This window comes from Pelophylax lessonae, assembly GCF_965119305.1.
Source record: "Pelophylax lessonae genome assembly, chromosome: 9".
NCBI classification, from domain to species: domain Eukaryota; kingdom Metazoa; phylum Chordata; class Amphibia; order Anura; family Ranidae; genus Pelophylax; species Pelophylax lessonae.
In genome coordinates, this window is record NC_138776.1 from 192,286,308 (window position 1) to 192,311,761 (window position 25,454).

Here is a 25,454-nt window from a genome sequence, read left to right on the forward strand (position 1 = left end):
ACTAATGTCCTTTCTCCTAGCTTCTGGAATTCGGTGTGGTTTTAGCTTGACACGGACCCCAGGTTCAGTAACAATATCATGCTGAACCGTGGAAGTCGTACCAGGTAACTCTGAAAACTTCTCTCTATTCCTTATCAGGAATTCTCTAGCTTCTTGTTGTTGGGAATAAGACAGGGTGTCTGGAATCGTGACCTCAGGGACCAGAGGGGACTCAGTACCCCTAGATGTTACAGGGACGGACCTCGCAGTTAAGGCCAGCCTATCCTTCCAGGGCTTTAACAAATTTATACGGTAAATCTGCTCTGGCTTCCTTTTCCCTGGTTGATGCACTTTATAATTGACCTCCCCAACTCTGTCCAATACTTCGAAGGGACCCTGCCACTTAGCTAGGAACTTGCTCTCGACAGTGGGAACTAACACCAGGACCCTGTCACCAGGTGAGAAGACACGGAGTCGGGCTCCCCTGTTGTATATTCTCTGTTGGGCAGCCTGGGCCTGCAGTAAGTGTTCCTTGACCATAGGCATGATTGCTGCAATCCTGTCCTGCATTTGAGCGATGTGCTCAATGACACTTTTGTGGGGTGTCTGCTCCCCCTCCCAGGTTTCCTTGGCTATGTCTAAGAGTCCCAGAGGGTGTCTCCCATAAAGCAATTCAAAAGAAGAGTATCCCGTAGAGGACTGGGGTACTTCCCTGATGGCGAACATCAAGTACGGAATCAAGAAGTCCCAGTTTTTTCCATCCTTGTCCACAACCTTTTTTAACATACTCTTTAATGTTTTATTGAAGCGTTCTACAAGGCCATCAGTTTGAGGGTGGTATATGGAGGTTCGCAACTGGGTCACCTTAAATAACTTGCACAACTCTTTAGTTATTCGTGACATAAATGGAGTGCCCTGGTCCGTAAGGACCTCCTTAGGGATTCCAACGCGACTGAACACCATGAACAACTCTTTAGCAATGTTCTTAGCGGATGCAGTGCGAAAGGGAACTGCCTCGGGTAGCGTGTAGCATAATCCATGATTACAAGAATGTGTTGATGACCCCGGGCAGACTTGGGGAGTGGAGCTACAAGGTCCATGGCGATCCTCTCAAAGGGTACTTCAATAATGGGTAAGGGCACTAAAGGACTTCGGAAATGGGATAGTGGGGCTGATATCTGACACACAGGACAGGATTGACAATAATTGTCAATATCTTTCTGTATCCCAGGCCAGTAGAACCTGCGTAACACCCTTTCAGTGGTTTTTTCAACCCCTAAATGACCTCCCAGTAAGTGTCCATGAGCCAATTCCAGCACCACCCGTCTGTAAGGCTTAGGGACCACCAACTGTTCAACAATTTCATCGTTTTTTTTAGATACACGATACAATAAATCCTCATTTCTGCTGAAAAAAGGAAAACAGGGCCTGTCCCCTGGTTCGACAGGTACATCGTTAACCATTACTACATTCTCCCAGGCCCTGGCAAGGGTAGGGTCTTTTCTCTGCTCTGTACCAAAGTTTTCCTTGTGTACATTAAGATCAACAAACTCCAATGTACCCTCAGGGTCAGCAGAAGGTTGTCCACCTTGACTGGCTGTGGGGACTTCCTCAGGCTCCTCCAGTTCTCCTGCCAAAACAGAGAAAGGAAAATCCGGGGAACCATGAGAGGGATCCCTTAAACCCACATTGTCGGTGATGGCCAGGGGTTCTGGCTCCACCACTGAGTCAGTTACGGTGACCGAGTCGGGACCGTCCCACAGTTCCCAAAACTTAGGGAAGTCTCTACCAATGATGGCTTCATGCACTAAGTGGGGCACCAGTCCGACCGGATGGGTCACTGTACCTAAATCAGTTTCAAAGCGAACAGTCGCTATAGGATACTCCCGAGTATCACCATGTACACAGATCACAGCAAATTTTTTTGCATTTAAATTCACATTTTCAACCATTTCGGCTTTAACCAAAGTCACTAGACTTCCCGAGTCCAGCAAGGCTGCAATAGGCTTATCATTAACAGTCATTTGGCATATGTGTTTTCCTACACCTGGCACCGCAGCGCATGAAACAGCAGCAAACATAGACTGCCTTCTCAGAGACATATCACACTGCATGGGTTCATCTGTCAATGGACAGTTTGCTGCAACATGTCCCAGTTCCTGACAATGGAAACACCGGATGTTACCCAAGTTAGGTTTGCTGACAGGCAGTGGCTTCCCTTGTTTGGGACGCCAAACTTCAGCTCTGGCACCAAAAATCCTCCCCCCTGTCTCCTTGCCATGCTGACCACCCACTTCCCCTGGAAAAGTCTTACCGGTTGTCTGGGGAGACCGTGGCTTTGGGTGGAAAGTCTGTGCGGCTGTAGGGGTGGTGACCAGGTTCTCTGCAGCATAGTACCTCTCAACAAGCTCCACCAGGTTGTCTGCCGACTTGGGGTCTCCTTGACTTACCCACTTCTGCAAAGGAGTTGGTAATGACCTCAGGAACCGATCCATGACTACACGCTCCACTATTTGTGGTCCAGACAAGGACTCCGGCTGTAGCCATTTTCGCGCCAGGTGGATTAGGTCAAACATCTGTGATCTTGGGGGCCTCTCATCTCAGAAGGACCAGCTGTTGACCCGCTGGGCTCGAACGGCCAAGTTGACACCGAGACGCGCCAGGATTTCCTGCTTGACTTTCTCATACTCTCCTGCATCCACGGACTCCAAATCGTAATAGGCCTTCTGAGATTCCCCAGTAAGTAAGGGAGCGATCAATCCTGCCCACTGGGTTTTGGGCCAGCCTTCCCTCTCAGCGGTTCTCTCAAATGTAACCAGAAAGGCCTCTGGGTCATCATCTGCAGTCATCTTGGACAGGAAGCGACCAACATGGATGGCTGAGGAGTGGTCTCTAACTGTTTCTGTTTTCACAGCAGACTCCTGTGCAAGTGTCTGCACCACCTCAACCAGCAACTTTCTGTCTGCTTCTGCAGCACTTGTCAGTTTTTCAAACATCATCTGGGTTTAATTTTGTACAGCACCAATCTGTTGTTGAATCAAAGCGTTTGTTTGCTGCTTTTGTTCTTGTAAAACACCAATCTGTTGTTTAAACAAAGAGTTTGCTTGCTGCTGTGCAGCATTGGATAACACCAACTGTTTGAGGATTTCCTCCATGTTTAGTCACTCCAGGTACTGGCCCTTTAAGTAGTAACTTACTACCACTGCCCGCAGGCCTCCACCATATGTAAGCTGGGGAACAGGTAGCGGGTGCAAGCTCCCTGGGATGAGCAGTTTTCAGGCACAGATACCAAATCCAGTGTGTTAGTGACAAACAGTGCGGTGTTTATTAGTGCTATATACAAGTCTATATACAGGTGCTGTACAGTGCTTTAAGGAAAAGAAGCAGAAATAATAATAATAAACAAAAGCCTAGCCGTGTCCCGGCACTTACTACACACAATGCAGTCCCTCTCTAACACAGACTGAGCAAGCCTACAGCTTGTCAGCTTCCAAAGACACACTGACAGTGTTACCAACCTTCTGCTCTCCTAGACAAACGTTGTCTAAATTCCCAGGCTGGGGAGAGCCCTGCTGTTTGTCTCAGGTGAGATTAAATTGGCCTGGTGAAGAGGACGAAGATCCGAACTGGATCATGGCTCAGAGATCCCTAAATGTATAGGAGAGATGCCTGGGTGATGTATAAACCCCGAACAGGACATATATATATATATATATATATATATATATATATATACACAGTATATATACTTTGTGTGTGTGAGTGTGTATGTGTGTATGTATGTGTGTGTGTATATGTGTATGTATATATATATATATATATATATATACACACACACATACACAGTGTATATATATATATAAGTATTTTATTACTTTAGGACTAGTGGAAAAAAAACTGATGATCCTGGCAGAAATCTAGTTAGCTAATGACTTTCTGAGCTTACTACCTGTACTGAGTGTTATCAGTTATATTGTTCCAGCTATCTCTACGGACTACAGAATACCTCCTGGCCTTTGTTTTGGAGATAAGTAGATAGGGAGGTATTCTACAACCCTGCATTAGGGTGACCGCTTCTAGATACAGTGCAGTAAGTATTGCCACTCTATAACATGTGTCAAACACAAGGCCTGCGGGCCCGATTCTGCCTTTTGCAAAGTACATAGTCTATTTGCCTTTAGTAAATTAACCCCTAAGGGTTGATGTATAAAATGTTCACTGTACGAATGGGACAAGCATCTGCACAATCAAAATGAAAGGTAAAAGCCTTCTACATGCAGCAACCCCCCAGCCAGTGTTGCCAACCTATCAGATGGAAATTTACTGACGCATCACCCAAAATTTACTGGTACAGCCAAGTTTTTACTGGTATGTCCAAAAGTTACAAAATTACAGTTTTAAGTGCATATTTCAGTATTTACACTAAAAACAAGTACAATATGCAATTAGCGATGTTATTTAAGGTAGATATTACGGCAAAAAAACATATTTCTTTTTTTTTTTTTTTTTTTGATATAGCAAGTAAGTAGCTCAGGGACAGGACCCAGGAGGTAAGAAATTAGAATGGCCAGGCACACACGCAAGAAATTGACTCTCACAGTGACACTAACAGCAGTGTGCAGCAGCACAGATAATGATAACTCCTCACCAACACGACACTTCTCCTCCTGAGTCACTGTGACAGTCTCTCCCCCTGCCAGGTGATCCCTTCAGTCCACTCCAGTCCAAACAGCACTGACAGTCCCGCTCATGGCTTGCCTTGCTCCTGTCCCGCAGACCCAAACACATTCAGCCGCTCTCCTTGGCTCCTTTGCATGACATGACAACATCACGACAGACCCTCCTCCACCAGACCCGCCCCCTTCTGGCACCGCCTGAACACACTGTAGCGGGCACTTGGATGGTCTTGTCCAGCTCCAGACCATGCATGTTCAATTCCAAGCCAAGCATCACAGCCATATTTTTTTACTGGCAACCTTTTCCTGTCACTGCCATTTACTGGCAGGACGTAAGTGCCTTTTTTTTACTGGCTGCCAGGGAAAATACCAAGGGTTGGATACACTGCCCCCAGCCTCCCTTATACTTACCTGAGCCAGCTCTCGATCCAGCAATGTGCATGAGAGAAGAGCCTCTCTGGACTCTGCCCCATCATTGGCTCAGACACAGCAGCAGGAACCAATGACAGCCAGTGAGGAGGGAGCGGGGGGTGGGACGAAGCCTCAATGGCCACAGACTGCAGGACTCAGGATTAAGCAGGTGTACTATGATAGCACACCAAGCCTATGGTGGCACACCCAAGAGAGGAGGATCCAGGAACGCCGGCGGGGGACCCGAGAAGAGAAGGATCAGGGCTCTGTGCAAAACTATTGTACAAAGCAGGTAAGTATACCACGTTTGTTTGTTTTTTTTTTGTTTTTTAATTAAAAAAATTGCATTTACAATCACTTTAATTGTCCATATAACAAATAAATCTTCGCTTTTGGAGTTCAGTTTCACTTAAAGAACCAAGGTTAATTGGGTGTGTTTTTTTGTTTTTGTTTTTGTTTTTTTTTACAATTACTCTAAGCATTTCAGAATATAAACATAAAAAATACATTAGCCATCTGCTGAGTAATTCAAAATGTATATTTCCTCTTATTTTAGAACTTGCAAAGATGCAAAACAAGTTATCACTTGTTGAAGAACAGCTGAGAGTTTTGCAGTCTGGCTTGGCCCTTCAAAAAAAAGGTTTGGTCATTATCAATAAATATCAGATTTTTCAAAGTCTACTACAAGACTGCGGGTTCAGTAATTCTGCTATGTACTATATGAGATTGTACTATATTGTACTATATATATATATATTACTGATTATTGATTGTACTATATATATTATTATTATTATTGATTGTACTATATTGTATTATATGAGATTGTACGTAATTCATCAAAGCTGATGTATGCCAGGGTTCAGTGTTGAACCACTTGGAAAATAGGATTTATCATTTATAAATGTAAATTTGTATCTTGTATATGGACTTTATTTACTATGTGGTTTTAGGGTTGGAAAATGATGACTACAGTTAAGCTCCGTTCACATATATGCTAATTGGATGCGTTTTGAATCGCATCCTTATCACATGACATGTGAACCAAACCGGCTTCTTATGGAGCCGTTTTACATATATATGGTACAGGGGCAGTGTGTATTTGCTATCTGTGTCCTGTGGGTTTCCTGAGCACTATGGTGCGAATCAGATTGAAATTCCAGGCTCATTGCCTTCTATGGGAGCACACATCTCATCAGTTTTTAACACTAATTTAATCAGAAAAAAAAAACAGGCCTTTAGGTCTAGCAGTGATTTTGAGGGGAACCCCCACATCAAAAAAAAAACAAAAACAAATAGTGTGCCCCCCCCTAACAGACTCTTAGAACCATGCAGCCTGGCAGCATCCCCTCTCAAACCCTCCCAGGCCCCAGGCCCCATGCCCCCTACATGGGGGCTGCTTTGGGTCAGGGGGCTTCGCCTCCCCACCCCAAAGCACCTTGTCCCCCATGTTGATGAGGACAAGGTCCTCTTCCCCACAACCTTGGCCCATGGTTTTGGTGGTCTGCAGACAGGGAGATTATCAGAATCTGGAAGCCCCCGTCCTGTGAAGGAGCCAGCAGTTCCCAGCCCCCCCATGCGCATGAGTATAAAGTACATTGTACCCTTACTCATTCACCAGAAAAAGGGTCAAAAAGTCATAAAAACATAGAGACAGTTTTTGACAATCCCTTTATTGAAAAAAAAAAAAAAAAAAACTAAAGCAATATCCCCCCCCCCCCCCCCCCCTGCTTTGGAAGTTCGCAGTGAAAACAGAGGGGAAATTCGCACCAGACATGTGTGAACCTAGCCTTGATCATTTTCTCTTAGACATGTGCTTGTTCTTCTAGGCATGTAATTATGAAGGCCTGGCAGCTTTGATATTTCACCATAAGCGCAGCAGATTCAAATGTGCATCACATTTCATTGAACCATATACAGTATGATTTACATAGTATTTCAAAGATCGATTCAATGAGGTTGGAGAAAGCAATTTCACCATATATCTAAGTTATTCTGTTATTATTTTACTTTTTTGTGTATTAATATCCATGTTCCTTTCTGGCTTTATTTCAGCTTTGCTATTTGCTAGAGGATCAAGTTCTGGCAATAAAATATTTGTCACAAGCGGAAAAGTGGTGACGTATGATGAGTCAAATGCGATATGTACTAAAGCTGGTTTACAGCTTGCTACACCATTAAATCCTGAGGAAAACAAAGCGGTTTTAGATATTGCCCAGTATTACAACACCTTTCCATTCCTGGGTGTTACTGATATGACAACAGAAGGTACTTTTAGGTATGCAAATGGGGGCCTACTGAGATATTCCAACTGGAGTCCTGGAGAGCCTAATCAATCAGGTGAAGAGGATTGTGTGGAAATGCAATTGAATGGAAAGTGGAATGACAAAAGTTGTAAAGAATTACGACTGAACATCTGTGAATTCTCCTAGTGCGAACTGCGTATCACTTTGCTTTAATGACATTATATATATATACACACACACACACAGTGGGTATAGAAAATAATCACCCCCTTTAATAAAATAATCATCCTTTGTTGCTTTGCAGTCTGAAATGAAGACAGACACAACCAGCTTTATTAGTGTAACTAATAACATCCATGTGAAAGATATAACACCAACATGTCAGAAAAAAAAAAAAAAAATTCAAACACAGAATCAGTGAGTTGGAAAAAGGATCACCCCTTATGTCAGTGTTTTGTTGGATCACATTTTGCTTTAATTACAGCCTTTAGTCTATTGGGATATGTCTCTACTAACTTTGCACATTTAGACTTTACAAAATTGGCCCAGTCTTCTTTGCAGAATTGCTCAAGTTCAGTTAAATTTGATGGTGACAGTTTGTGGACTGCAGTTTTGAAGTCCTTCCACAGATTCTCAACGGGATTTAAGTCTGGGCTCTGACTAGGCCATGCAAGGCCATTTACCTTTCTTCTCCTTCAACCACTGTGTTCTTGCTGTGTGCTTTGGGTCATGTCAACCTTCTTCCTATTGACAACTTTCTAGCAGAGGGCAGCAGATTTTCCTCAAGAATCTGATGGTATTTCACCCATCCATTTTTCTTCTATCCTGACAAGTGCTCCAGTCCCTGCTGCAGAAAAGCGCCTCCATACCAGGATATTACTTCATGCTTTACTGTAGGAATCGTGTTTTTTGGATGGTAAGCTTTTTTTCATTTCTGCCAGACATATTGTTTGGTGTTGAGACCAAATAATTAAATTTTAGTCTCATCTGATCACCTTAAAGTAGAATTAAAGGCAAAACTTTTTTTTCTCATTTTAGATAGAGCAAAGGAGGGTTATAACCCCTGTCAAATTTATTTTTGCCATCGGTGTGCCAATGCAGCAATTTCAATTCACTTCCTGTCCCATAGCCAAACAGAAAGTGAGAGGAAATTCCTGCAAATTAAAGGAATTCCTTGGGGACCCCCAGGTTACCAGAACTAGTGTCCCCATTGGAAGATTTCCCCTCAATTACTTTTCTGGGGCCAATCTAAAATTTGGGCAGGGTGGCTTTCTAGATCCGGGCGGGCGTCATATGATGTCCGCCCGGTCTCGCCGCTACTGGGCGCCCCCGGGGGCCCGCAGCGCGGCGATCGGGGGTGAGGCTCATCCCTTGGACTGAGCCCAACCCCGATCAAGGTAAACAGCCAATGAAATTGGTTGTTTGCCACGTGATCGGCTGTGTCAATCACAGTCGATCACATGAGTGGCTCCAGCGCGAGCCGCTCGTTCCCTCCTCAATGCACGCCGATCGGGGACGAGGCTCGTCCCTCAGACAGAGCCCATCCCCGATCTAGGTAAAGAGCCAATGAAATTGGCTTTTTACCACGTGACCGGCTGTGTCCAATCACAGCCAGTCACAAATGTGAACAGAGAACACGGTAACTAGCTGTCACCATGTTCTCCTCCTCACACACTGATCCTGTGTGAGGAGGAGATTGTGGTAACAGCTAGTTACCAATTACAGTGCACCCCAAACACATTGATTGCCCCCCCCCCCAAATAAAGACCACCTGTCACTAACCCATCAAAGTACCTGTCACTAGCCCATCAAAAGTACAGAGTACCTGTCACCAGCCCATCAGGTACTCTGATGACAGGTACTCGGGTACTCTGATGGGCATGTGACAGGTATTCGGGTATTCTGATGATGGGTACTCGGGTACTCTGATGACGGGTACTTGGGTACTCTGACGGGTACTTGGGTACTCTGATGATGGGTACTTGGGTACTCTGATGACAGGGACACGGGTACTCTGATGACAGGTACTCGGGTACTCTGATGACAGGTACTCAGGTACTTTGAGTACATGTCACCGGAGTACCCATCATCGGAGTACCCGAGTACCTGTCATCGGAGAACCCGAGTACCTGTCACCTATCCATCAGAGTACCCGAGTACCTGTCACCTACCCATCAGAGTATCCGAGTACCTGTTACCTACCTATCAGAGTACCCGAGTACCTGTCACCTACCCATCAGAGTACCCAAGTACCTTCCATCTGCTCATCAGAGTACCTGACGCCTGAAGTAACCGAGTACTTGCCGCCTGCTCATCAGTACCCATCACTACTCATCAGTACCCATCATTACCTATCACCTATCAGTATCAGTACTGATCATCAGTACCCATCAGTACAGTATCAGTATCACCTATCAGAATCAGTACTACTCATCAGTACCCATCACCTGCCTGTCACCTGCCCATCAGAGTACCCGAGTACCTGTCACCTGCCTATCGGAGTACTCGAGTACCTGCCACCTGCTCATCAGTACCAGAGTACCTGTCACCTGCCTGTCACCTGCCCAGCAAAGTACCCGAGTACCTGTAACCCTTCATACAGCCACCATGTCAAGTCCAAAAAGGTTTATATACGTCCTCCATTTAAACCTAAATACCCGTGTTATGGCAGCAGATAGCTGGCATAACCCTGGTATTTTTTTAAACGGTGGACAGTTGGCTTTCCGATAAGGGTGGTCCCAGCGGTGGATTTGCCGTGGGATACGCCTTCCGGGATGGCGGAAGAGGTGCCCCCCCCCCCACTCCCGCCGCGTTCCGGTCCTTTTCCCCGCTTACCGGACTCGCCGGCAGCAGGGAAAACAATCCGGTCCCGGATCCTCATAGACAGGATGTCAAGTGATGGCAAGCTTGCCCTCAGTCGACTCTATGGTCTTGGAGGACCGGAGCTACGGCAAACGTCTTTGCCTAGCAACCGGTTTAAAGGTCTCTTTTTTTTTTTTTTTCATTTTATTTTATTATTATTTTTTTTTTCTTCTATCTTTTAGTGTACTTGTAAGATCTGAGGACTTTTTGACCCCAGATCTCACAAAAAAGAGGTCCTGTCGTGCCTATTTCTATTACAAGGAATGTTTACATTCCTTGTAATAGAAATAAAAATGATCAATTTTTTTTTTAAACGGTGTAAAAATAAAAAATAATAAATAAAATAAATAGTAAAAAAAAAAAAAAAAAAATTTAAAGCGCCCTGTCCCCATGAGCTCGCGCGCAGAAGCGAACGCATACGGAAACCCCGCCCACATATGTAAACGGTGTTCAAACCACACATGTGAGGTATCGCCGCGATCGTTAGAGCAAGAGCAATAATTTGAGCCCTAGACCTCCTCTGTAACTCTAAGATGGCAATCTGTAGAAATTTTTAAAATGTTGCCTATGGGGATTTTTAAGTACCAAAGTTTGTCGCCATTCCGTGAGCGTGCGCAATTTTGAAGTGTGACATGTTGGGTATGTATTTACTCGGCGTAACATTAAATTTCACATTATGGAAAAAAATTGGGCTAACTTTACTGGTTTCTTATTTTTTAATTGAAAAAAGTGAATTTTTTCCAAAAAAATTGCGTTTGGAAGACCACTGCGCAAATATGGTGTGATAAAAAATATTGCAATAATCTCTATTTTATTCTCTAGGGTCTCTGGTAAAAAAATATATAATTTTTGGGGGTTCTAAGTAGTTTTCTAGCAAAAACAACTGATTTTAGCTTGTAAACACCAAATGTCAAAAATAAGCCTAGGCAAGTGGCTAGGATGCATGATGGTGCTCCTTGGATGTTGGCTCCCTCTATATGGCTAGGCTGTGAAAAAGTCTCACACATGTGGTATTGCCATACTCAGGAGGAGTGGCAGAATGTATTTTGGGGTGTCACTTTTGCTGTGTACATGCTATGTGTTAGGAATATCCTATAAATTGACAACTTTGTGTAAAAAAAAAAAAGTTTTCATTTTTTTCCCACATTTTCCAAAAACTTGTGGAAAAAAATGACATGTTCAAACGACCCATAATGCCTCAAAGAATATATGTTGGAGTGTTTGCTTTCCAATATGGGGTAATTTTGTGGACTTTTCCATTGTATTGGTGCTATAGGGCCTTCAAAAGTGTGATAGTTTAAGAAAGTTTTATGTGTATTTATGCTCCTAGAACGCCTGAAGGGGCTACTTGGATGTGGAGTCTCTTTTTGTGGCCAGGCTGTGTAAAAGTCTCACACATGTGGTATCACCATACTCAGAAGGAGTAGCAGAATGTATTTTGGGGTGTCATTTTTGCTGTGTACATGCTGTGTGTTAGAAATAGCTTATAAATTGACAACTTTGTGGGAAAAAAAAGAAAAAAGCATTTTTTTCTTAATTTTCCCAAGAATTGTGGGAAAAAATTATAACTTCAAAAAACTTACCATGCCTTTTACTAAATACCTTGGACTGTCTACTTTACAAAAAGGGGTCATTTTGGGGGTATTTGTACTGTCCTGGCATTTCAGGGCCTCAAGAAAGGAGATAGGCCGTCAGTACATCTGGTGTGATCAATTTTCAGCAATTGGTACCATAGCTTCTAGACTCAATAACTTTCACACAGACTAAATAATATACACTCATTTGGGTTAATTTTACCAGAGACATGTAGCAGTATAACTTTTGGCCCAAATGTATGAAGAAAAATAAATTTTTTTGCAAAATTTTATAATAGAAACTAAAAAAAGTGTTTTTTTTTTTCAAAATTTTTGCTCTTTTTTTGCTTATATCACGAAAAAAAAAAAACCCAGTTGTGATCAAATACCACCAAAAGAAAGCTCTATTTATGTGAAAAAAAATGATAAAAATTTTGTTTGGTTACAGTGTAGCATGACTGAGCAATTGTCATTCAAAGTGTGAGAGTGCTGAAAGCTGAAAATTGGTCTGGGCAGGAAGGGGGTCTAACTGCTCTGTATGGAAGCGGTTAACTTTCAATGAAAATGGTAAACAGGACAAACAGAGAGGGTAAATCTCCTATACGGGGGACAGACAGCAATAAAAAATGGAACCAAAAAAAGAAAGAGGGCTCACTGACCTAGTGCATGATTTAAAACCATTGCTTTATTGATATAAAAAATAGTAAGTTTTATACTCACAAAATGACAATAGAATCAAGCTCATTATATTGCAGAGCATCATCCAATCCACAGTACATCATACCATGTGACGGGAGAAGATGAAGCTCCAATAGACTAATGCATTTTGAGGACTAGCCTCTTACTCAGATAGAACTTAATTGGCCTGAACAGAGTCCTGACCTCAACCTAATAGAACACCTTTGGGATAAATTAGAGTGGAGACTGCGAGACAGGCCTTTTCGTTCAACATCAGTGCCTGACCTCACAAATGCGCTTCTGGAGGAATGGTCAAATATACCCATAAACACACTCCTAAATCTTGTGGACAACCTTCCCAGAAGAGTTGAAGCTGTTATAGCTTCAAAGGGTGAGCCAACTCAATATTGAACCCTACGGCCTAAGACTGGGATGCCAATAAAGTTCATGTGCGTGTAAGGCCCCTTTCTCACGGGGCAGATCCGCTTGGCGGACTCCGCTAGCTCAGCGGGTATCGGTCCGTTGATCCCCGCTGACCAGGCAGATGATAGGTCTGTCAGACAGTCGCACTCTCCTCTATGGGGAGATAGGATGAAAACAGATAGCATGTCTCATCTGATCCAACCCGGTGGACGGATGGCGAACGTATCACCATCTATATGTTTTAAGCGGATCTTGTCGTATCCTGTCTTGATCAGATGACATATCCACTGACATTGGCCTCTCTATAGAGGAGAATGGGTGACCCAATCAGGTCTGCCTGAAAAACAAACAGGCAGACCTGAACGGTCCGATCGTGTGAAAGGGGCCTAAAGGCAGGTGTCCCAATACTTTTGGTATTAAAGTGTATTTCTAAAGGTGCTTTTGACATGAAATTTTCACCACATGAAAAAGTTGGTCAACCAATGTATTTTTATTACAAATGAGAATTAAGACATTTTATTAAAATTAAAAACACATTTTTCAGTTAGTCCAATGCCTAAGGCTAGGTTCACACCATTGCGGGTAGTTGCCAGTGTGGGACAACATGTAAATGGCACCTGTTCCTGCTTCCAGAACCACCCACAGTCAAAAGGCACTGCTCTTTTGTAGATGCCTGCATTGGAATTAACACACCTGATGGAAACAGCGCTCGTTAGTTCCTACCTACGCAGGCAGGGATTGCTGTCAAGTAAAAACAGCAATAATGCAATTCTCCTACAAGACCTCTCACAATCACCCAGTGAGAAAATCTTTACATAACTCTGAGTTTCTATATTCCCAAGGGTCCTCCTCTCTTCCTATTCCCAGTGGCATACAGCAAAGAGCTCCATGCCATGATATTGGTCTCATGCGTCGGCCACCGTTTGCTTGGGAGGGGGTTACACTCAGGAACCCCCTCTGGTACCAGAGCTCAGTGTCATCCCTGCCAAGCCAAATGGGTACCCATGAAAATGGGACCACATGTTGAGCCCAGTACTACATTTTGCAACATTCCTTCCTGTACTTTCCCATTTGGAAGGCCCCCAAAAAAGACCAAGCTAGGTTACCTCCCCTGGTATCTATAGCCCACCCACAAGAGGGCAGAGCCATGAACACCCTTGGAAGCCTTAACCCTTTCCTATACCCCTAGGCAGCTTGCAGCATATAGGTAATATTTTGCACAAATTTAACCTATACCAAACTATATTGCAACAAACAGGCAAGGTATCCCATGCACCAGTAGGCACCTGCCTACACGTAGGGCTGCCATTCAATCAAATTGGTACCCCTGTGCATCTGAAAACACACCTAGAAAACTATTTTCTGGGTGCCGAAAATTACATGGGGCAAAAGCACCATGCAATCTCCCTGTGGCTGCGTTTTTAACAAGGTGCAAGAACCTTTTTCCTGAGTTACCCACAGGTACAATTGTCCATTCAAATGAATGCAAATGCGAGCATAAATGTGAACCTAGTGAACCAGAAAGTCTCAGGACAGGAAGCAGCTCGTGTGGATCGATGCACAGGAAGTGATGTAACAGATGATGTCAGGGTGGTTGCAACATGTTTCAAAGTCAACACCTCTTATTCAAGCTTCCCGCTTCCTGTTCTACAGCTGCTTGGTTACCCCAGCAACTACACTCCACTCCTTTCACCAGCAACTCCATCTCTGGATCCTGAATGCCTCCTCCTCCCAGCTGCAAATACACCAATGACTGTAATGCATTACATCATCCACACACTCTATTGCAGGGCCCATCTAGACCATATCCAGTGCATGCATTGTGACAGATTCCTTAGTGTCTTCTCCAGCTGGGAATACTTTTGAGAACCATGATAAGCACAATTTGTCTTACTTTTTGCAAGTTGTTAATCGTCTTCATTTATTACACATCCACTACTAGTCTGAGCACTCTGCTGTTTTTGTCTGTTTGCCGCTTAGAGATCGCTTCAGTCTCCCAGAAGTGCTGCATTAAGTGTGGTGAATTGCTCATCAGTTCCTAGAGCCATAGGATTTATCCTAAGGATTTGGACCACACTGTACTTTCCTTCAATATTGTTTGTCTCAGCCCAGGCTGCACCCATCACGCCATATTGACAATTTATACCACTTTGCAAAGTATACCCAATCATAAAAGGAATGTAGCACTACCCCCTTGAGGGGTGCTGGTAAGAGTATGTTCTTCTGTGCTGCTTTGACCCTGTGAACTGTTCAACCCTCCTGACACTCTAGATTCAGACATATTGTATATAATTGTATATACAGTACCTTTAAGTAACACACTGACACAATATGAATAGAGATGTATAGAACTGTTCGCCGGCGAACAGTTCCCGGCGAACTTAGCATGTTCGCGTTCGCCGCTGCCGGCGAACATATGCGATGTTCGGTCCGCCCCCCATAAGACATCATTGAGGCAAACTTTGACCCTGAACTTTACAGTCAGCAGACACATTTCCAGCCAATCAGCGTACCTCCCTCCCACACCCTCCCACCTCCTATAAATAAGCAAGGGCAGCATCCATCTTAGATCATTCTGAAGCAGTGTGTGTAGTGAGAGTAGGGAGAGCTGCTGCTGCTGCTGCTGCTGCTGTTAAGCTAGGGACAGTTAGTCAGTGTTCCTGGTCTTGCAGTGTTCTTGGTCCACTACTGCTGTAATATCAGCACCCCAAAAAGCCCTTCTAAGGGCTGGTATTTGTGGGTTTTTTTTTTTTTTTTATATATATATATATATATATATACCTAGCGTCCCCAAAAGCCCTTTTAAGGGCTGGTAATTGAGTTGTTTCTTCATATATATATATATATCTATATCTATCTAGTGTCCCCAAAAGCCCTTTTAAGGGCTGGTAATTGAGGATTTTTTTATTTATATATATACATATATATATATATATACAGTGTCCCCAAAAGCCCTTTCAAGGGCTGGTAAGGTAATAGATTTTTTTCTTTATATATATATATATATATATATATATATCTATTGTACACTGCAGTTGCCTGCCCGCTGTGTGTGAGAGGCCACAGACCTACCACAGACTGTACTGTGTGCACACCACACTCATTTCGGGTGGCACAGGCACAGTACCTGGCATTTTAAAAAATATTTTTTTTTCCTCTGTCATAATTGCAGTGAGTGCTGTGTCAGGTCCACAGAGTGCACTGTACCCACTGCAGTGCACTGCCCACCACTGATATATATACGTTGGCACAGCATCTTGTTGCAATAAATTGAAAAAAAAAATATTTTTTATTATTGCAGTTGCCTGGGCTGCCAGTGACTGTCAGGTCCACAGAGTGTACTGTGCCCACTGCAGTGCCACTGTGTGCCCACCCACCACTGATATATAAGGTGGCACAGCAGCTTGCAAAGTAAAAAAAATATATATATTTTTTTAAATTGCAGTTGCCTGGGTGCCAGTGACTGCTGTCAGGTCCACAGAGAGTGTACTGTGCCACTGCCCACCCACCACTGATATATAAGGTGGCACAGCAGCTTGCAAAGTAAAAAAAATATATATATTTTTTTAAATTGCAGTTGCCTGGGTGCCAGTGACTGCTGTCAGGTCCACAGAGAGTGTACTGTGCCACTGCCCACCCACCACTGATATATAAGGTGGCACAGCAGCTTGCAAAGTAAAATATATATATATATTTTTTTAAATTGCAGTTGCCTGGGTGCCAGTGACTGCTGTCAGGTCCACAGAGAGTGTACTGTGCCACTGCACACCCACCACTGATATATAAGGTGGCACAGCAGCTTGCAAAGTAAAAAAAATATATATATATTTTTTAAATTGCAGTTGTCTGGGTGCCAGTGACTGCTGTCAGGTCCACAGAGAGTGTACTGTGCCACTGCCCACCCACCACTGATATATAAGGTGGCACAGCAGCTTGCAAAGTAAAAAAAAATATATATATTTTTTAAATTGCAGTTGCCTGGGTGCCAGTGACTGCTGTCAGGTCCACAGAGAGTGTACTGTGCCACTGCCCACCCACCACTGATATATAAGGTGGCACAGCAGCTTGCACTCATAGTACAACAGTAACAACACATTAAAAAAAAAATGACAGGCAGAGACAGGCCACCCCGCAAGGGCCGTCGTGGTCGTGGTGCTGTGATTTCCTTAGGCCCTAGAATAATGCCCAGTGTTCAGAGGCCACCACAGACCCTGAACTCAAAAAATTCTGAGGCCATAGTTGACTGGCTTACACAGGACACCCAATCGTCTACAGCTTCCGCTCGGAACCTTAATGCACCATCCTCCTCCAGCTCAGCTTCGGGCACCTCTCAATTTACCACTCGCCAGCCCGCCGGCACCACCACCAACACTAGCACCACAGCCGCTTCACTTGATCCGTCAGAGGAGTTATTTTCACATCAGTTTGAAGAAATAAGTGATGCGCAACTATTAGTGCCAGAGGATGTAGATAACGGGGATATGTCTCAGTCAGGCAGCATTATACACATGGACGTACATTGTGATGATGATGATGTTGTACCTGCTGCTGCTGCCTTTGCTGAGTTGTCAAGTGAAGCGGCTGATGATGACGATGTGTCTGTGGATGTCACCTGGGTGCCTGCTCGAAGAGCAGAAGAAGAGGGGGAAAGTTCAGATGGGGAGACAGAGAGGAGGAGGAGACGAGTTGGAAGCAGGGGGAGGAGGTCATCGCAAGGAGCTAGTGGCGCAGTCAGACAGCATGTAGATTCGGCACCCGGGGTCAGCCAGACAGCACGCCAATCAACGCAAGCTGTTGCCACCACCAGAATGCCGTCCTTGCAAAGCTCAGCAGTGTGGCATTTTTTTTGTGTGTCTGCCTCTGATATCAGCGATGCCATTTGTAACCTGTGCCAAAAGAAACTGAGTCGTGGGAAGTCCAACACCCACCTAGGTACAACTGCTTTGCGAAGGCACATGATCTCACATCACAAACGCCTATGGGATCAACACATGAGTAAAAGCAGCACACAAACTGAAAGCCACCATCCTCCTCCTGGTCCAGCATCTTCAGCCACGTCAACCACTGCTGTCCTCCATGCCCCCTATCAACAACCCGCCCCTCCGCCTCTCACCTTCAGCAGTTCCTGCTCGTCACCTGCCCACAGTCAGGTGTCTGTGAAGGAAATGTTTGAGCGCAAAAAGCCAATCTCGCAGAGCCACCCCCTTGCCCGGCGTCTGACAGCTGGCTTGTCGGAACTCTTAGCCCGCCAGCTTTTACCATACAAGCTGGTGGAGTCTGAGGCCTTCAAAAAATTTGTCGCTATTGGGACACCGCAGTGGAAGGTACCCGGCCGAAATTATTTTTCACAAAAGGCAATCCCCAACCTGTACTCTATTGTGGAAAAGGAAATCATGTCACGTCTGGCACACAGTGTTGGGGCAAGGGTCCATCTGACCACTGATAGCTGGTCTGCAAAGCACGGTCAGGGCAGGTATATAACGTACACTGCGCATTGGGTAAACCTGCTGGCGGCTGCCAAGCATGGAATGCGTGGCTCTGCTGCAGAGGAGTTGGTGACACCGCCACGACTTGCAGGCAGGCCTGCTGCCACCTCCTCTACTCCTCCTACTCCATCCTCTTTGCTAACCTCCTCGGCTGAGTCCTCTTCTGCTGTTGCGTCTTGCTCCACACCAACTGCACCCCCCCAGCTCCCCAGGGGCTATTCCACATGCCGGATACGACAGTGTCACGCTGTCATGGGGTTGACTTGCCTGAAAGCAGAGAGTCACACCGGACCAGCACTACTGTCCGCCCTGAATGCACAGGTGGATCAGTGGCTGACCCCGCACCAACTGGAGATCGGCAAAGTGGTGTGTGACAACAGGAGCAATTTGTTGGCGGCATTGAATTTGGGCAAGTTGACACATGTGCCGTGCATGGCACATGTGTTGAATCTGATTGTGCAACGTTTTGTGCAGAAGTACCCAGGCTTACAGGACGTCCTCAAGCAGGCCAGGAAGGTGTGTGGCCATTTCAGGCGTTCCTACACGGCCATGGCGCACTTTGCAGATATTCAGCGGCGAAACAACATGCCAGTGAGGCGCTTGATTTGCGACAGCCCGACACGTTGGAATTCAACACTGCTAATGTTCGACCGCCTGCTCCAACAAGAAAAAGCGGTCAACGAGTATTTGTATGACCGGGGTGCTAGGACAGCCTCTGCGGAGCTGGGTATTTTTTTGCCACGCTACTGGACGCTCATGCGCAATGCCTGTAGGCTCATGCGTCCTTTTGAGGAGGTGACAAACCTAGTGAGTCGCACTGAAGGCACCATCAGCGACATCATCCCATATGTTTTTTTCCTGGAGCGTGCCCTGCGAAGAGTGCTGGATCAGGCCGTAGATGAGCGTGAAGAGGAAGAGGAAGAGTTGTGGTCACCATCACCACCACCAGAAACAGCCTTACCATCGATTGCTGGACCTGCGGCAACACTGGAAGAGGAGTGTGAGGAAGAGGAGTCAGAGGAGGAATGTGGCTTTGAGGAGGAGGAACACCAACCACAGCAGGCATCCCAGGGTGCTAGTTGTCACCTATCTGGTACCCGTGGTGTTGTACGTGGCTGGGGGGAAGAACACACCTTCAATGACATCAGTGAGGACGAGGAATTGGACATGAGTAGCTCGGCATCCAACCTTGTGCAAATGGGGTCTTTCATGCTGTCATGCCTGTTGAGAGACCCTCGTATAAAAAGGCTGAAGGAGAACGACCTGTACTGGGTGGCCACGCTACTAGACCCCCGGTATAAGCAGAAAGTCTGTGACATGTTACCCAATTACCGGCAGTCGCAAAGGATGCAGCAGCTACAAAATAAGTTAAAAACTATGCTCTACACAGCGTATAAGGGTGATGTCACAGCACAACGGGAATCCAACAGGGGAAGAGGTGAAAGTAATCCTCCTCCTACCACCACAACCACGCCGGCAAGGACAGGACGCTTTACAGACGTCTTGTTGATGGAGGACATGCGGAGCTTTTTTAGTCCTATGCATCGCCACAGCCCTTCGGGGTCCACCCTCAGAGAACGACTCGACCGACAGGTAGCAGACTACCTTGCCTTAACTGCAGATATCGACACTCTGAGGAGCGATGAACCCCTTGACTACTGGGTGTGCAGGCTTGACCTGTGGCCTGAGCTATCCCAGTTTGCCATTGAACTTCTGGCCTGCCCCGCTTCAAGTGTGCTGTCAGAAAGGACCTTCAGCGCAGCAGGAGGTATTGTCACTGAGAAGAGAAGTCGCCTAGGTCAAAAAAGTCTTGATTACCTCACGTTTATTAAGATGAATGAGGCATGGATCCCGAAGGGACTGACAGTGGGGGATGCATTTGACTAAAAAAGGCCTGGTGATGACTGAGATGCCTTGGCCTAAAAATGGTCCACACGCTGCTGTATATAATCATTCTCTGCATGCCGGATGACTTACGTGACGTCTCCGCCACCAACTACGGTTCAAGCAGCAATGTTTTAGTGCACTTTCTGCCTTAAAACCTCAATTTTTCAGGCCGCTGCTACAGCAGCGGCTGCAACAATACCTACTTTTTCATGCATGTGTACATGCCTAATTTTTCTGGCCTCTGGTGCTACACTGTGGCTGCAAAAAAACAAAAAACAAAAAAAAAGGCACATACATGTGTCAATTCCCCTTCGTGATCGTTACCTTGTCGTGGTGAAGGGGCTTGCGTATCACAATGAAGCGATCACCTCTAGGATTGTGTTGGCACACCCCAGATGATAAGGTCGTTGCTTCATTGTGTACAGACCAAAAGCGATCCGCAGGATAATTTTTCATTAAAAAAAACATTCATTTTCTTTCATTCTTTCTGCGGAGCTGGGTATTTTTTGGCCGCGTTACTGAATGCTCATGAACAATGGCTGTAGGCTCATGCGTCCTTTTGCAGAGATGACAACCCTGGTGGTCAGTCGAACCCAAGGCAACATCATCGACCTCATCCCATATGCGTTTTTTCTGGAGCGTGCCCTGCGAAGAGTACTGGATCAGGCTGTAGATGAGCATGAAGAGGAAGAGTTGTGGTCCTCATCACCACCAGAAGCAGCCTTGTCGTTGTCAATTGCTGGACCTGTGGCAACGCAGAGAGAGGAGTCTGAAGAAGAGAAGTCAGAGGAGGAAGGTGGCTTTGAGGAGGTGGAATACCAGCCACAGCAGGCGTCCCAGGGGGCTTGTTCTCACCTTTCGGGGACCCTTGGTGTTGTATGTGGCTGGGTGGAGGAAGAGACCTTCAATGATGTCAGTGAGGACAAGGAACGGGACATGGCTAGCTTGGTATCCAACCTTGTGCAAATTGGGAGTTTGCGGTTGTGCAAATGGACTGACTGACTGTTAAACGGGGAGTTTGGTCTGTCAGAGTTTGGTCTGTCACTGTGAAGCGGGCGACGGGCGTAACCCTTACACTACTTGACCGATAAAACATCATACCTGATCGTATTCACACACTGGATGTTTTAGTGCTGGTTTACACTGCCGCTACCACTAAAGTAGCGTCGCTTCCAGTGCGACTTTGGCGCGACTTAGCGCGACTTTGGCGCGACCTCATCGCGAGGTGACTTTTTATTTGGCCAATCACAATATCATGTTTTGTGACCGTCACCTAATTTCCTTTTCCTGTTTTTTGTTTTACATATTTCCCCATGTGTGCAGTGTTGTCTGTGTCATAGCTCAACTGATAGGCATGTTTGCCTTGGCATATCATATTTCAGCTTGCCAGAAAGAAAAAAAGACAGCTGGAAAGACACTGCATTAGTTTTCTACTAAAAATCATAAGAAAAATGCTGTTTTTTTTGGGTTGTGGACATACTACAGAGCTGAAACTTGACAGGTACACTTTTTAGACCCCCCAGACACTAAATACAAAAAATGACATGCCTGCCTAAAAAAATGCCCGATAAATGCCTGCAAGAGAAAAAGCCAGCCGCAGAGAAGCCGTATTCCTGAAAATATAAGAAAAATGCTGTTTTTTAGGGGTTCTGGACATGCTACAGAGCTGAAACTTGACAGGTACACTTTTGTGACCCCCCAGACACTAAATACAAAAAATGACATGCCTGCCTAAAAAAATGCCCGATAAATGCCTGCAAGAGAAAAAGACAGCCGCAGAGAAGCCGTATTCCTGAAAATATAAGAAAAATGCTGTTTTTTAGGGGTTCTGGACATGCTACAGAGCTGAAACTTGACAGGTACACTTTTGTGACCCCCCAGACACTAAATACAAAAAATGACATGCCTGCCTAAAAAAATGCCCGATAAATGCCTGCAAGAGAAAAAGACAGCCGCAGAGAAGCCGTATTCCTGAAAATATAAGAAAAATGCTGTTTTTTAGGGGTTCTGGACATGCTACAGAGCTGAAACTTGACAGGTACACTTTTGTGACCCCCCAGACACTAAATACAAAAAATGACATGCCTGCCTAAAAAAATGCCCGATAAATGCCTGCAAGAGAAAAAGCCAGCCGCAGAGAAGCCGTATTCCTGAAAATATAAGAAAAATGCTGTTTTTTAGGGGTTCTGGACATGCTACAGAGCTGAAACTTGACAGGTACACTTTTGTGACCCCCCAGACACTAAATACAAAAAATGACATGCCTGCCTAAAAAAATGCCCGATAAATGCCTGCAAGAGAAAAAGACAGCCGCAGAGAAGCCGTATTCCTGAAAATATAAGAAAAATGCTGTTTTTTAGGGGTTCTGGACATGCTACAGAGCTGAAACTTGACAGGTACACTTTTGTGACCCCCCAGACACTAAATACAAAAAATGACATGCCTGCCTAAAAAAATGCCCGATAAATGCCTGCAAGAGAAAAAGCCAGCCGCAGAGAAGCCGTATTCCTGAAAATATAAGAAAAATGCTGTTTTTTAGGGGTTCTGGACATGCTACAGAGCTGAAACTTGACAGGTACACTTTTGTGACCCCCCAGACACTAAATACAAAAAATGACATGCCTGCCTAAAAAAATGCCCGATAAATGCCTGCAAGAGAAAAAGACAGCCGCAGAGAAGCCGTATTCCTGAAAATATAAGAAAAATGCTGTTTTTTAGGGGTTCTGGACATGCTACAGAGCTGAAACTTGACAGGTACACTTTTGTGACCCCCCAGACACTAAATACAAAAAATGACATGCCTGCCTAAAAAAATGCCCGATAAATGCCTGCAAGAGAAAAAGACAGCCGCAGAGAAGCCGTATTCCTGAAAATATAAGAAAAATGCTGTTTTTTAGGGGTTCTGGACATGCTACAGAGCTGAAACTTGACAGGTACACTTTTTAGACCCCCCAGACACTAAATACAAAAAATGACATGCCTGCCTAAAAAAATGCCCGATAAATGCCTGCAAGAGAAAAAGACAGCCGCAGAGAAGCCGTATTCCTGAAAATATAAGAAAAATGCTGTTTTTTAGGGGTTCTGGACATGCTACAGAGCTGAAACTTGACAGGTACACTTTTGTGACCCCCCAGACACTAAATACAAAAAATGACATGCCTGCCTAAAAAAATGCCCGCTAAATGCCTGCAAGAGAAAAAGACAGCCGCAGAGAAGCCGTATTCCTGAAAATATAAGAAAAATGCTGTTTTTTAGGGGTTCTGGACATGCTACAGAGCTGAAACTTGACAGGTACACTTTTTAGACCCCCCAGACACTAAATACAAAAAATGACATGCCTGCCTAAAAAAATGCCCGCTAAATGCCTGCAAGAGAAAAAGCCAGCCGCAGAGAAGCCATATTCCTGAAAATATAAGAAAAATGCTGTTTTTTAGGGGTTCTGGACATGCTACAGAGCTGAAACTTGACAGGTACACTTTTGTGACCCCCCAGACACTAAATACAAAAAATGACATGCCTGCCTAAAAAAATGCCCGCTAAATGCCTGCAAGAGAAAAAGCCAGCCGCAGAGAAGCCATATTCCTGAAAATATAAGAAAAATGCTGTTTTTTAGGGGTTCTGGACATGCTACAGAGCTGAAAATTGACAGGTACACTTTTTAGACCCCCCAGACACTAAATACAAAAAATGACATGCCTGCCTAAAAAAATGCCCGCTAAATGCCTGCAAGAGAAAAAGCCAGCCGCAGAGAAGCCATATTCCTGAAAATATAAGAAAAATGCTGTTTTTTAGGGGTTCTGGACATGCTACAGAGCTGAAACTTCACAGGTACACTTTTTAGACCCCCCAGATGCTAAATCCAAAGAAATTTTTTATTTTTATTTTTTTTTAATTTTTCCAATAATTGGCTCTCTATCAAAAAATTATAATTTTTAAGAACTTTTTTTTGCGTGATCCCTCTCCGGCATGCCACAGTCCAGGTGTTAGTCCCCTTGAAACAACTTTTCCATCACTATTGTGGCCAGAAAGAGTCCCTGTGTGTTTTAAAATTCGCCTGCCTATTGAAGTCTATGGCGGTTCGCCCGGTTCGCCGGTTCGCGAACATTTGCCGATGTTCGCGTTCGCCGTTCGCGAACCGCGAATTTTAGGTTCGCGACATCACTAAATATGAATAGGTTTTAACTTTACTCAAAAGAAGTACTTGCAAAGCGTATGAGTAAACTAGACCCTGGATAAACAACCAGGGCTCAGTTGAACCAACACCAAAAAAAGACAGTGAGAAACAGGTTTTAATAACAAAGAATGACATCAATAAACACAGTCTCTTGAAATATATAAATGGATCTCTCAAAAAACTATATATTATTACAGAAAAGCACTCTGGCTAAAAGGGAACCCCAAGCCAGCCTATAATACCTATATCCTAATAAGAGATGAGGTATTCTACTGTAGATACCAATAATGTGTCCCCTTTAAGAGCAATAATATAACAATGTTCTACTTGCAAGGCCTTGCCAAGATCTTCACCGGCAGTTGTAGCTCATGAAACAAATGAGTCCCAATGTGGCACAATGTGTAACAAGCAAGGCAGAACAGCTGATTCTAATTGTAAAAGATCCAGTAACTGATCCAATTGTGAAGTGTCTGTGTCCAGTATATCAAAGAACTGTAGTGACTGTTGTCTGAACTGTGAGCAGGTGCCCTCTCACCAAATCCTGATGTCCATCAATGAGAGTCCTGGAAGAACAGGCAATGGCAATCCTCCGCGCTAAGAAGCCCCGAGAGGGCTGCGTTCTGCTATCTCAGTGAATCCCGCCGACTTCACATGATCAGCGATGCTGCAGGGATGTCTGCAATACATCAATGTACATCCGTCCCGCCAGGGCTGAGTCTGCAGGCATCTGGGTGGTGTGCAGTAGGCCGCAGTCCGCTATCTCTCTCTCTTTCTCTCTCTCTCTGCACAGCACACTGATGTGTACACAATGGATCCCGGGAAGCAAGAGAGCATGGGCCTGTTCAGCAGATTCTTTTATAGTCTCTCCCAAGATGCTCTCCTGTAATCCAATGCTTGTTGGGAAATACAGTTCTTAAACAATCCAGCAATACAGTCATAGCCTTACAGAGGACTACAATTCCCACAATGTCTTTCTCCCAGTCTCAGCAGTATGATGTATGAACCCTGAGACCAACACTAGAGGGATACAGAGACAGTCTAATGGAGCAGAAAGTAAG

At 44.8% G+C, this 25,454-nt stretch overlaps 1 protein-coding gene across 1 annotated transcript in view; it reads left to right on the forward strand.

Annotated features, from left to right (window-relative positions):
• Window positions 1–25,454, forward strand: part of LOC309564291 (uncharacterized protein) — a 117,944-nt gene that overhangs the window by 14,152 nt on the left and 78,338 nt on the right. The window contains exons 6-7 of the mRNA XM_082268917.1: window positions 5,623–5,706; window positions 7,122–7,497. Coding sequence (XP_082125043.1) covers window positions 5,623–5,706; window positions 7,122–7,497 — 460 coding nt within the window. The remainder of the gene's footprint in view (window positions 1–5,622; window positions 5,707–7,121; window positions 7,498–25,454) is intronic.